General features: G+C 35.5%; 1 protein-coding gene across 1 annotated transcript; it reads right to left on the reverse strand.

The window, feature by feature from the left end:
* Positions 1 to 3,975: 3,975 nt before the first annotated feature.
* Positions 3,976 to 4,356, reverse strand: LOC147503235 (uncharacterized). Its single transcript, XM_086604749.1, has one exon. It carries the CDS (start codon positions 4,354 to 4,356, stop codon positions 3,976 to 3,978), a length of 381 nt encoding a protein of 126 aa, XP_086460875.1.
* Between the last annotated feature and the right edge of the window lie 8,985 nt (positions 4,357 to 13,341).

The raw sequence follows: 13,341 nt of genomic DNA on the forward strand, positions 1-13,341 counted from the left end.
TCCTCATATAGACCGTGAAGTCATTTTCAGTCAATCGTTGTCTCGCTACTGAATGGTTTCGATAGTGCCTAGAGCATTTTGATTCCCATCATCAGTTTTACCATGCAAGGAGAATCTGGTTTAGACTAGCCACATGGACCGTGAATCATGAATTCCACAACCTGCATTATAATGCTAACTTTGTCACAAGGTCGGGCAATTCGGCGGATATAACTTTGTTCACTTGCGAAGGGGTGGAAGGCTTTGCCGAAGTTCTCCAAAAAAATAGCAAGATATGAGCATGGGGCAAGCTCTTTTTGGAACTCTATTGTGTATAGAGCTGCAATTAATTGGAAGTTAGTATCAGATTTTCATACTTTAATAATATAATATTTACTAAAACTTAACAAGAAATATAAAGACTTTCCAACAAATTGTTTACGATGCTATGTAAAGAAGTTGCAAACTAACGTAGCAATGGAAATAAACTAAAAAGTGGACCACTTCACCACTCTTTGATTGATTTGTTCCTTTTTGGTATATAGGACTTTTAAGGGGATGGAAACCTAGGATGCTATTCCACATAGCCATATACGAAGTACATTAGAACAAAAACAATTTGTAGACTTATTAGGATGAATTTGTGTGTATCTATATTGAAATTTACTGCTTGATTTACTTATAAACTTTACTGGGCCTGGGCTTTTAAAATAGGTGTCAATAGTCTTTCATATGATGACTTGAAAGGTAATAACATAAAAATTCTGATTCAGTTGTAAGGAGAAAACTTATACTCTTATGCTTGATGATATCTTGAATGTATTTTAATGTGTTCATGACTTATTTTTTCCTCTCTTGATCTGTTTGTTTGATGTTCACTGTGATGTTTACTATTAGGTTCTCCTGGTTCATAATGAATAAAAGAGACTTCTCGCAAATATTGCTCTTTGTTGGGGACTCTAAATGGGTGACATTGTGAGACATAAGAGCACTACCGAGGCAAGGATCATGGTTAATCTTTCCTGGTCTGAAAAAGTAACTAAAATTAAACAGGCAAGAACTAATCTCTTTGTATGGCTTTTCGAAAGTATTGTTTGTAGTTTTTCTAGTATAACATCATATCTGGGACTTCTATGTCATGTCCCTATGTTAGTGGTGCGGTGTGTTTACGTGAAGACTTTCCACCTCGATTGGTCACCTTCAAAGAATCAAGTCCGCCCTTATGACTATAGGTACTTTGTGCTGTAATAAAGATTTATTTGTTTGTTATGTAGAATTCTTAATACCAATTTCATGAAGCAGCTCTTAAAGCTTCTAAAAGAGTTCACTTTGAGAACAAAACTAATCCTGACTCAGTTTTGAAGTTTTTTCAACAACACAGATTCACCAATACTCAAATATCAACCATGATCAGTTAATTACCGTTGGTTCTCTTGTCTGATCCTAACAAAACCCTTGAACCCAAACTTCAGTTTCTCAAAGAGGTTGGTTTTTCTGACACTGACATAGGTAAGCTCCTTTCGAAAAGCAATACCTATCTCTTTGCCAGTTTAGAACACAATATAATCCCGTCTTTCAATTCGCTTAAGATGTTACTTCAAATAGAAAAGAATGTCGTTTCGGCAATCAGGGCTAGCAATGGTGTGGATATTCTACGTTTGGAACCTCAGAAGTTTCTAGAAACCAAAATTCAAATCTTATGGGATCATGTCAGTACCACTCAAATATCTCTAGATTCATTTCAATTGAATTTCAACACTTGGGTGTAAAGAACAATGATTTTAATGACGTGGTTAAGGAAGTTATTGCAATGGGAATCGGTCCATCAAGCAAGGGGTTTGCACATGCACTTTGTATAGTGTCAGCCTGTTAGGGATGACTAAGGCTAAGCGAGAAGCGAAGATGGGAATTTATAAGAGTTTTGGATGGTCGGATTAGGAAATCCTTTTGGCCTTTAGATGTCAGCCCATTTGCTTAGCTATTTTGGAGGAAAAGCTTAGGATTGGATTGGATTTTTTCAACAGAAAGAAGTGGGAGCTTGCATGTCTTGCCAAAGCTCCAAACATACTTGGTCTTAGCATGGAGAAGAGGATTATTCCGAAGTTAAATGTTATTGAATTTCTTATATCAAAGTGCTTACTTGAGAAAGACATGCACATTGTTAGTCCATTATTTCCGACCGATGCCAAGTTCATCCGTAAATATGTGGCCAAGTATGAGGGCGAGCTCCTCGAACTTTTGAAGTTGTACCAAGGTAAGCTTCGATCGTGTAATTCTCGTTCCAACTTTTTGTGTTTTAATATTTGAGGGACATCGGACTTGAGTTTCAGAAAGTGAATGACATTGTGGATTGTAGGATGTGAATTGATCTTAAATTGTCAACAAAGTATGCTTCATTTGTCAATTCATTATACTTTCTTGTTATGACCAATTTTGTTACATGAAGCAAATTTCTTTTATCTATTTAATTTTCTTGTAGAATTATTAGTTCTCTTAGTTGCATTTTATTGTTTGGCAAATATGAGTGTTGCTTTAAAGGGAAATCTTGGAATGCAGAATGGTTCACATTGAAAATCCTAGATTCATTAGTGCTTGTATTATTTATCGTGATGATATTTGTTATCTAATTGTACCATAAGTCCATTACATCGGCACTAAGAATTGTCTTGGAATTTGGAAATTAATTTAGCTCAGAATAATTCATACTTGTGTATTGTTTGGTAACCTCTTTTTTTTTTTTTTTTTTTTTTTTTTTTTTTTTTTTTTCCAGTTTTGAGTGATGAGTGAAGTCTAGGCTTGAGTATATAGAAATAGTGTTGGAGGATTTCTGCACCTATTTGCATGTCTATCCGTGTCCAATTGGAAAGCAACTAAACCCTTTTCTTTGTGCATCTCAAAGCATTACAGATGTTAGAATTCTTTATTTATTTATCATGCAATGGTTTGTCTGTCAATTTGAAAAGATTTGATTCATGTTGAGAGATGTTGACCCATTTTGTAGTTTCTCGAAGTCTGACATTCAGATCCATCTACGGTTAATCTTGTAAGTACTTATGTTTGTTCATTCATTCAATTCATGTGGTTGTTCACTTGTTCTAACTCTTGTAAGCACTTATGTTTCTTGGTGTTTGTAGCTTTCCCCCTAAATCCAACAACTAACCCAGATGCTGAATCGGGTTATGGTGTTGGACATATTGATCATGTAAAGGCTGTAAGTCCTGGCTTAGTCTATGATGCTATTGAAGGCGACTACCTAAAATTTCTATGCAACATAGGGTATACTATGGAGCCGACAAAACTCATATCATTCATGTATATTTCAAGAGCTCAAAGCTACGTATGTGCCTATCTATATTACAGATTTACAGCACGTTATCATAGACTGGTTTCTTATTTGGATCATTTAGGCATATATTTTTTTTTTCAATATTTAGCATCTATTTATAGATTAATTATATATTTGAAGGGGGAGATATTTTTTTCTTAGCAATATGATAGTCATAAAGTCTACAAATTAACTAACAAGTTAAAAATTACGAAAGAATAAGTTATAAAAACAACTAAATTAGTAAATTAAAAATTACGAAAGAATAAGTTATAAAAACAACTAAATTAGTAAATTACTTACCTGCCCAAGCTTTTCCGAACCTTTTACGTTTTTGCAAATCCGTCAGAAGTTCATGCAGCTTCATCTCAAAAACTCTAGAGACAATTTCAGGGAAATCTACGTGTGAATATCGAGGAGCAATCTTGTCAATACATTTTTGAACTTCGTGGGCCATTTAGGATTGCAAGTAAAAGTTATGAATAGATCGGGAGATCCAAAATTTCATCGACAAATCGCAATAAGCGTCTTGGTAGTTTTGCAAAGATATAACGTGGACCTCCGGTGAAAGAAGATGGTAAAACTATTCGCCTTCCAACAAAACCTGGTTTTGAATCTCCAGAAAGTACTGCATCAATTAATCCTTGATAAAGCTCAGCACGAATAGTCTGCTAGTTATTTCTAACCCAATCAACTCTAATCTGTTCTACAGCACAGTAAGAATCAACAATAAGTTGTTGTTTCAAGCGTCCACCAAGAACAATTGTTTTTCCTTCTTTTAGTCTCATTTGCAACCTGAAAGCGTAGAACTCCCTCATGCTTATGTTTGTCCTTTTCCCAACTTTGACATTATTCCGATAAGGGATATCAATCATGTACCCGTCTTCAGCATGAGGAAACAAAAGAGGATATTGCATGGCCATGAAACTTGGGTGCAATTCATTTATTCTTTTCAGTCCATATCCTTTTTTGTCCACCATAATATCACGGTAATTACCAAATTCACTCTCTTCCTCAACAATAAGTGCAACAACTTCAGATGATGTCGGCATGTTATAAAGTCTTCCATCCTTTTGTCTTGTACTAATAAGCTTTATATAAGAAATCACCTACTTGAGGACTCTTTTTAACTGTCCCTTGCCATTCTATAAGTCTCAGTAAGTTTGTTTGTATTGTTTAACATATCTATCAGTCCCTTCACAATATCTGGATCCAACTCTTCTTCGGACCCGTTTGTCAAAAATTTCTTACTAAGAGAGTTCATTCTGTTCACAACTTCATTATCAGTATCATATATGTAAAGTTGGGAAAACTTAGGGGGTAAACCTTCAGGTGGAAGCAAGGTGCCAATTTTGTGGTGGTTTTGCCCTTTTATCTTGTAGACGTAAGGACCATGACCATTGTTTATTGATTCTTGAACATCACCTCCTGTTGATGTGAAAGCAAACATGCTGTTATATACTCTGATATTTTTCATAAACTTTTTAGATCTGGAGCCAGAATTGCAGTCCATAAGCTCATTTAAAAAATCAGGTGTATCTTTCAAAAAAGGTAGCTGAACTTTCCCTCCACCGCAACATATAGAGAACTTTGGATTTTTAGGATTTTTCGTTCGGTCATTCCTTTCTTCATACCAAACAATGGCATCACAATAAGGACACACTAATGTTGGTTCTCCAAAATCTAATGGTTGGAAACAACGCATAAAATTAAAATGAATGTTAAAAACTATAACTAATAATATAAAAAAATAAAATAATATTAAAACTATAACTAATAGTATAACTAATATATTACTTACTTTCATGCAAAACTTCACTTGGTTTCTCATGGGAAACTGCAACTTCCATATGGTCATTTGTATCGTTTTCATCTTCTACTTCGAATCATTCCCACCGATTTGAGAATCGTAGTCATCGTCACTTTCTCCAACACCGTCCGGTTGATATAAGTGATTTTTTCGGGAATAATGGTTGTCATCGCTTGTTTCACCATCACAATTAACATAACCATGAGTTTCAACTGGGTGGATTTCTCTATTACTCAATATACGTCTCCTTTTATATCGGATATTTTTTGCTTTTTCATTATTTGATTGCTGTCCATCCACTGTATAAGAATAAAACATGTTAAATACAACTTAAAGCCAAGTAAAAATGAACAATGAAGAATGTCTTACCAAGTTCATTAGAAAAAGACGGTGAAGGAAAAAAACCATCAAGTTGATGTTTAGTGGATGTAGCATCTGTTGACAAAATTAAAAAACATTGTAAAGAAAAGACTTATACTTATTTGATTGCCATGAAACTTAGGTGCAATGAAGAATGTCTTACCAGGTTCATTAGGAAACGACCGAACCGTGTGTTTATCTTTTTCAGATTTGACTTTCGGCGATTCTCGAACCAATTCTTTATATTATCTTCTGAAATTTGACCATGTATTGACAGTTTCAGTTGTCAAGAGTTTGATTTCTTCCTTAGTATAATATGATTTTTTTATTAAATGCAATTTCAAGTATCCGAAGTCGATCGCTGTTATTCTTTACCAACGTTTCTCATAAGAAACTTCAACTTCAATATGGTCATCCACTGTATAAGAATAAAACATATTAAGTAAACAACTATAACTTAAGTAACAATTAACAATAAAGAATGTCTTAACGTATGTTGACAAAATTATAATGGAAGACCTTCCATCGGTCCATTCTTTTTTCGGATCTCTCCGTTTGTTATAAAACCACTTATGCACATTTGTTTCGTAACCTCACTATGTTCTTTCAACTGATTTGTGATATCTTTGATTTGCGCTTTAGTAGGTTGATTGAAATGATTGAAGGTCCGCTCCAAGTATTTGAATCAGCATCGTTGTAGGACTCCAACGTTTTTTGGTCGTCATCTAACAAATTAAGGCATTGAAAAATTAAATTAGGGAAATTGTCAAGCAAGGTAAGACAGTGAGGAAAGAATTATATTTTATAAAATCGGCATGAGACAGTGATGTATATATAACCACACACGAAGTGTTTTTGTCTTAGAAGTCTAATATAATGGAAACTCTATTATATATGGACATATATACACGAAGTGTTTTTGTCTTAGAAGTCTAATACAATGTGAACTCTATTATCTTGATTTTGTCTTAAAAAGATTGCTTTTGTTTGCCCGAATGTGCTGCCTTGGGGCATATCTAACTGATAATGATCTTTGCGTGCTTAAGCCATTTTGTTTTTCACACTTTGCTTGCCCATCTATTCTTTTGGAAACTATGCTGTTTGTCTCCCTTGAATCTTTGTGTAGAATTTGCTGGGATATCTTGAGGTTCTTTTTTAACCATGATGAGGATGATGAGAGTTCTGGTGGTTAAATTACTCATTCCCAATCTTACCATCCTGCTTCTTTACCAAACCCACCTGCTGGCTTTGTTTTGGACCCCAATGGAAATGTTGTTTTGGTGTCGTCGAAGCGGATAGTTACCATTGTAAGTTTTTTTCTTTATTTTTAAAATATATAAGTTTCGTAGTTACTGATTAATACATCAACTACTATTGGCAGGTTGACTCTACAAACAATTTGCCATTGGAGTGTGTAATAAGGAGAGTGTTCAGAAGTTCTCAAGGGGATGACTGTATGTTGTTGTGCCCAGTTGATACATAAGTAGTTTTGTTTCTAGAGCAGCTATGCCACTTCTTTTTTATGTAAATTGTAATCGATGACTTTACTCATGCAGTCCGTTCCTATCTTGAAGAATTACGAACATCTTTATAGGTGAATGATGAGGAAGTTGAAGCTATCTTGCCTCGGCATATGCACTTGCAAAAATTCATATGCATCTTGTATACAGCCGGTAAGACCACCATGAGTTAGGGGTTCGATTATTTGCAAGTAAGCAACATTTTTCGAAGGACTTTTTTCATTGTAGATAGTGACATGACCTTATCGGGGAGAGCATGATACATGATATCACACGATTTTTGGCTTACTTGATTTCATTTACATTCCATCTTCTTTCTTTTTCTGGTACCTATCGATTACCGCTACAACAAGGGGAGGGTTACGCTATTCAGAAGAGGATGTTTTTAATTTGGCACGGTAACATCCATTTTCCTTCTTTACTTATATCTTCTATGTGGTCCATGTATCTTAGAAATTAGTTTTACCATTTCCTTAAATTGTTAAGCAAGGGGCATTGGCTTACTCAGGGTTCAGCTTTTGATCCAACTTCTGAAAAAGATTCTTTCCACTTCTTGATTTAACTAACCTTGAATCTGAGTGAGTTGAGCCCATAACTTTGTGATGAAAATTTAAAGTCTTTTCTCCTTTTCGAGCTTATCCATCGTGCCTCTGCCTTTTTGGCACGTGGTGGCTTAAGGTTTTTGGCTTGAGTCAACTAACTCCTCTTTCCTCTTGCTAAAGAAATAACCACCTCCCTCATCCTCATGGCTGTCATCCCACTCACACTATCGTAGATTGAGAGAGAGAGAGACCTTGGCAGATACATCTTGTCTTATATGCCATACGTAAGTGTAATAAAGCAAACACGTTGAATAAGGTGTAAAAAAATTCATTTATTCTTGACCTGATTGGGTGTCCAGTGATTCTAGTGTCTTATAAAGGAATTTTGTTTGTTTTGGTTGAATTTGTGGGAGGGGTTGATTGACACCCCGTTTGTGTTTTGGTTGACCATCGCTTTCTTGTAGACATAGCTACGTAGTAAGAAGAACTCAAAATCATGTTGGTGTGAAAGAGATAAGGCCGTTAATCGTTAATGTAAAGTTGCTAAGAGAACTTGCTGAAATAAGACTTGATCGTTAATCTCTTTCACGACATCTGTTTCTCACCACTGACGTCATACAGATCTTGCAAATGGTGCAAGTTCCTGATCTTGCAAATGCTTTCTTTTGAAAACTATTAATAAAACATAACCTTGCAAGTCATATCATACCGAACACGATGTTGGGAGACATAAGGGAATGCTTAAAATTAAAGAAGCCAAGAGGGCAAATGCTAGTTTGTTCGCAAGGACTGTAAAACATACTATCTTGGAGGCATTTATATTCATCTGGTAAGGTATAGGGACCCATTGACATTCAGTTCCTTATGGAGAGAAGGGAAACAATTGAGTATTTAGTTAGGCGATTTTTTTCAATGAAAATGGATGCTTAACCTTGTGTTATTGCATATTGTTGTCACCTAGACGATCAAGATGGACTAAGAAGAAAAAAAAAAATCTTATGGTTATTTTTTATTTGAAAATAAGACTTGATATGTTAAATTTGTTATTAATGATATCTTCTCCCAAAAACTTACAACTACCTGTGGGAAAATATAGAAATAAGTCAATAACTGTTAGTAGTAGTCTCAAAAGGGGTTAATCTCTTTCCACGACATCCGTTTCTCACCATCGATGTCATACGATCTTGCAAATGGTGCAAGTTCCCCGATCTTGCAAATGCTTTCTTTTGAAAACTATTAATAAAACATAACCTTGCAAGTCATATCTTATTTTAAAACAACATGGTGTTATGTTCTTGAGGGTTTGTACTTTTAGGTGGTTCACGATATGAACATGCCTTTTTGTTTTGCAAATGATTACGTAACTCCTGACGGATAGCTCCTTTGGATGTGATTATCGACCGAAGGAGAAATTTTGTTTTCGTGTCTTGCTAGATGAGAGCAACTCATTTGTGGTGCTTGAAGTTCTGGTAGAGATCTTGACTGAACATTACGGTGTTCCAAAGAAGTTTGAAATTCACTTGGTTCAATTGATAAGCTGATATCTCAATGGTGCTCTTAGTATATTTATTGTTTTGTTATTGTAGGTTGATAAGATTGATATTATAACCACTTCCATGGGATATGCAACTTCCTACGGATGGTGGATTTTGTAATGGAAGTGTTAGAGTGGTTGATCATCAAGTATGTGCTGATTTAGTTTTGATTAACGCCTAGCAAACAGAAATGGAAATTTGAATCTTCTTAGAATTTTTATCGCTATTCAAAACTGATTCGACCTTTATTGTTTTTAAGTAGTGATGATGAGTTGCACTAATGTTTGTTTGCTTCCTCACTCTTTCTTTATTCGCAATTTGAGTAGCTCGGCTATGTTTTTCTGCATCATTGCCTCTTTTTACCTAGAAGTGCTGCAATTAGTGCTATTGATATCTTGGAGGAGAATCATCAATTGCTTGGGAAACCGAGGGGGAAAATGTTGCTCTTTTGTGGAAAAGGTTTGCTCTAACCCCGAAATGCCTGCGTACACTGTGGTAAAAAGTATTATTTCTTAACTTGATGAAATTGTTTTTCCTACTTTAATATCTGAATAGTCAAGACCCTTTTTACTCTCTAATGTGGACACGTCGATTTAACAAAAATTCGCGAAAAAAAAAATTCCACACGCTATTTCCGTATTTTCAATCGTTCGCCCCTATTCTATGACCTGTAAAACCAATTCCTAAAAAAAGAAAAACAAACAAAACCCAGACGTTTGCCCCAAAATAAAAAACAGACGAATGATCTTCTTCTTCTCACCAAACCTTATAACCAAAAACAAAAACAAAAACAAAAAAGAAGAAGCAAAAAACCCTGGAGCTCTAGTAGTTAATATTGGAGACCTTCTGCAGGCAAGACAATAGCACATTGAACTTCTATAGGTATACACAATTCCTAATCTACAATGTATAATCTACACCTTAAGCAAATAAACCTCGCTGGACATTTCAAATGTACTTGTCGGAAAATATAGTCTTCTAAATGGCCAAAATCAGTTTGGCTTGAGGAACATGACACTGAGCATTTTTTCAAAACCTTAAAAAGACAAAAACGAAAACAAATCAACTTACTGAGGTCGGCAATAAATGGGTATAGTCTTCGGACCAAAACAAACTAAGAACAGAAGGTGCTAAATAGAAGACACATACACAATTTTTGTCACGGCGAGTGTTATGACAGATTCTACAATATATGACCACCAAGCTACATCGATAGTATTTCTAAACTGATCTGAAAAAAAACGAAATCACCTAGTTGGGCAGAAAACACCGCTCAACAACCATAACAGAAGCGAGTATCTCAATGTATAATCTACACCTTAATGTAACTTCATTTACATGTAGCGCAAATCGGGGCTTGAAGCGGGGGTTTCCACTTTTCAAGTGAGGCAGTTTTACTCCCCAAAAGCAAAATGAGACACCTTTGAAGAGGCTCGTGGGAGCTCTACCGACTTCCTTTTGAATTCTTCCATGTCCATGCCATAACTTTTTCTAGTTACCCTTTTGATAATCGGTTTCTTCAAAACTATGGCTCTCTTAAGCAAAACCTCCGAGAAATGCTAGGGCATCCGTTACACATTCTTAGTTCTCCAATCTCAAAGATTTTCACATAATCAAATATGCTCGCAATGGCATGTTGTCTATCCAATATTCTTCTTCCGTTTCTGATTCATGTCAATCTATTAAGATGAAAAAAAGACATGAAATAGCTCAATTGTTAATAACTAACTCAACTAAGGATGTACATGTACCTCAACCTGGTAACACAAAAAGAAATATACTGATATTAGCGGGAGATATACATTTCTTTTAAAACAATATACTCTAATCATGGTTAATACGATCAAGTCGTTCCTGTGCAAGAGTTTCTATGTGGGGAATCTCCCAAGGAAATTAACTGCCGATGGATATAAGAACCACTAAACCAATCACTCAACACCATGTATCTTAGATTATGAAAGTTGGGAAGCCTTCCAATAAGTTCGGAAAATCTGTTAAGATCTTATAAATGAGAATAGGGGACAAAAGAAGGACCAATTGTATGACTAACAAAAATGAACTAAAAAGGAACTGAATAATAAAACTGAAAATAAACAACCTGGAATGTATCACCTGAATGTTATCAATGTTATCACGGTTCCACAAAGAGCAAAAATAAATGGTTTGCAAAAGGGAGCACCAACCGCCGTGGAAGCAAAACAAAAGGTAAATACAGAGCAAACAGGTCTTAGAATAAAACACAACTACAATAACAGCAGTAGCAAAAACAACAACAACCACGATGGTAATAAAAAAATTTACGGAAAATGTTACCAAGTTTTGCACCAAATGCTTTCCTAAATAATGATCGATACGGTATAGTCGTGGGGGTTTTTTTTTTTTTTTTTTTTTTTTTTGGGAACGATTCGTGAGTTTATCTATCGCCCATTTTTTTATCCATTTTTTTTTTGTAATCCCTCTCCTCCTGATTTCTCGTGAGTAAATAGGGTACTTAAAATTTGCACACCTGATGCATTTCCACCCGAACCTGAAGACTTTGATGGATAAGAAAGATCCCGTCTTTGACCGAGCTTAAATATCTCCAATCCATTCAATAATGCATCAGTTCCAGAAGCACCAGCAGATATATCAGGCCCTAACTGAATCCAAAGAGTTTCAATCTTAGAAGACACCATATCGAGGTAATCCAATTTCAGTACGCATAGGAGTCACCATCTTCAGCAAGGTCTCTTGTCAATACTTCGTTCAATTTGTCGAAAAATACTCCGTCAGCCACAAACGGTTAACCCAAAATGAATACATTAGAAATAATAATAATAATGAAAATTTCACAGGGAAATACCAATTGATAGACCTAGTATTGTTGGTCTAGATTAAAGTTATGACTTTTAGGCTCTACAAACTTAAAATACAAATACAGCCATTCATTAACTATACAAACCACATATCCATTGCAACTTCAACATTTTTGCAATGCTAAAAATTTCTTTTTCTTTTTGAAGATATCAAAGCGTTCTTATGGGTGATGGCTCTGAGGGACAATGTAGGATGGCCTTCCCGAACTTACTGCATGGGTAGGATAACCGTATTCAGTAATAAGGTGTACAATGTAACTTATTATCAAGGTCACAGTGTCAAAACTCAAAACTCTCATTCCAGTGTACATGCTTGATATAGTAATTTAAATAGTTCAAAGCCAAAAACTTAATTGATAAAGAATGGTAGCAGTAGCAAATAACCTGGAGTTCTGAACGGTCACTGTCATTGCCTTTTATAACTAACTGATCAGCAGCTGGGTCAATGACCCTATTCCATGGCCTCATAGAGATCTTCTCCAGCACCCAATTTCATGCTATTTTGCTTTATTGCATTAGCATCAGCAAATACCAATGCCTACAGTATCAAAAAGATGAAAGGGAAATCTTAATAAGTTTCTTTTAGACATACATGGCATGCAGCTCGAGGTGGAACTTGAGGAAGTCAAAATCTACACTCAGTATTGCAATAGTCTAGCTCTCTCTCGGATCAATGATGTTGTATAGGTTGTATCTTGCTGATTTTTGTATTTGCCCCAATGTAAGTATGTGTGTGTCTTTTGTACGTTGTCTATATTGTAGATTCATGAATTCTCGAAACCCCTTCTGTCAAAGTTCGAACTAAATTTTTCGAGATTATAGACCCAATTGATTGAAACTAAATATGGAGGATAGTGAGAGGTAGAATTACCTTCCACACCTTGTATTTGTGTTATTCATATGTAGGTTGTGAATTAAGTTCATTATCTCCTTTTTCAGGATTGGTGAAAAGGTATTTCCCAATGGGGACAGATATGCTGGTAGCTTCAAGGGATTGCTTCCACATGGGAAGGGGAAATATACATGGTCGATGGAACAAGATATGATGGCTAATGGGATCGCGGAAAAAATGACTGGAGTAGGAAACTTTTGTTGGACTTCAGGGCAACATATGAAGGTGAAGTTTCGGTGGTTACCTTCATGGCTGTGGTACCTTCAATGGAACCGATGGTTCTATTTACGAGGGGCTTGGAGAATAAACATACAACATGGATTGGGAAGAAAACAATATTGTAATTTGGACATTTATGAAGGTTCTTGGAAAGAGGGTGTAAAGGAAGGTAGTGGTAGGTATGACCGAGTAATCAAGATATATTATAACCGGAAAGCCGGAATATTTGGGAATATGTGGGTAGGGGGTATGAAATGGGCAAACAGTGATATGTATGATGGGTTTTGGTTGGATGGACTGAAAC

The sequence above is a fragment of the Coptis chinensis genome, chromosome 4 (assembly GCF_015680905.1).
Source record: "Coptis chinensis isolate HL-2020 chromosome 4, ASM1568090v1, whole genome shotgun sequence".
Lineage (NCBI taxonomy): Eukaryota > Viridiplantae > Streptophyta > Magnoliopsida > Ranunculales > Ranunculaceae > Coptis > Coptis chinensis.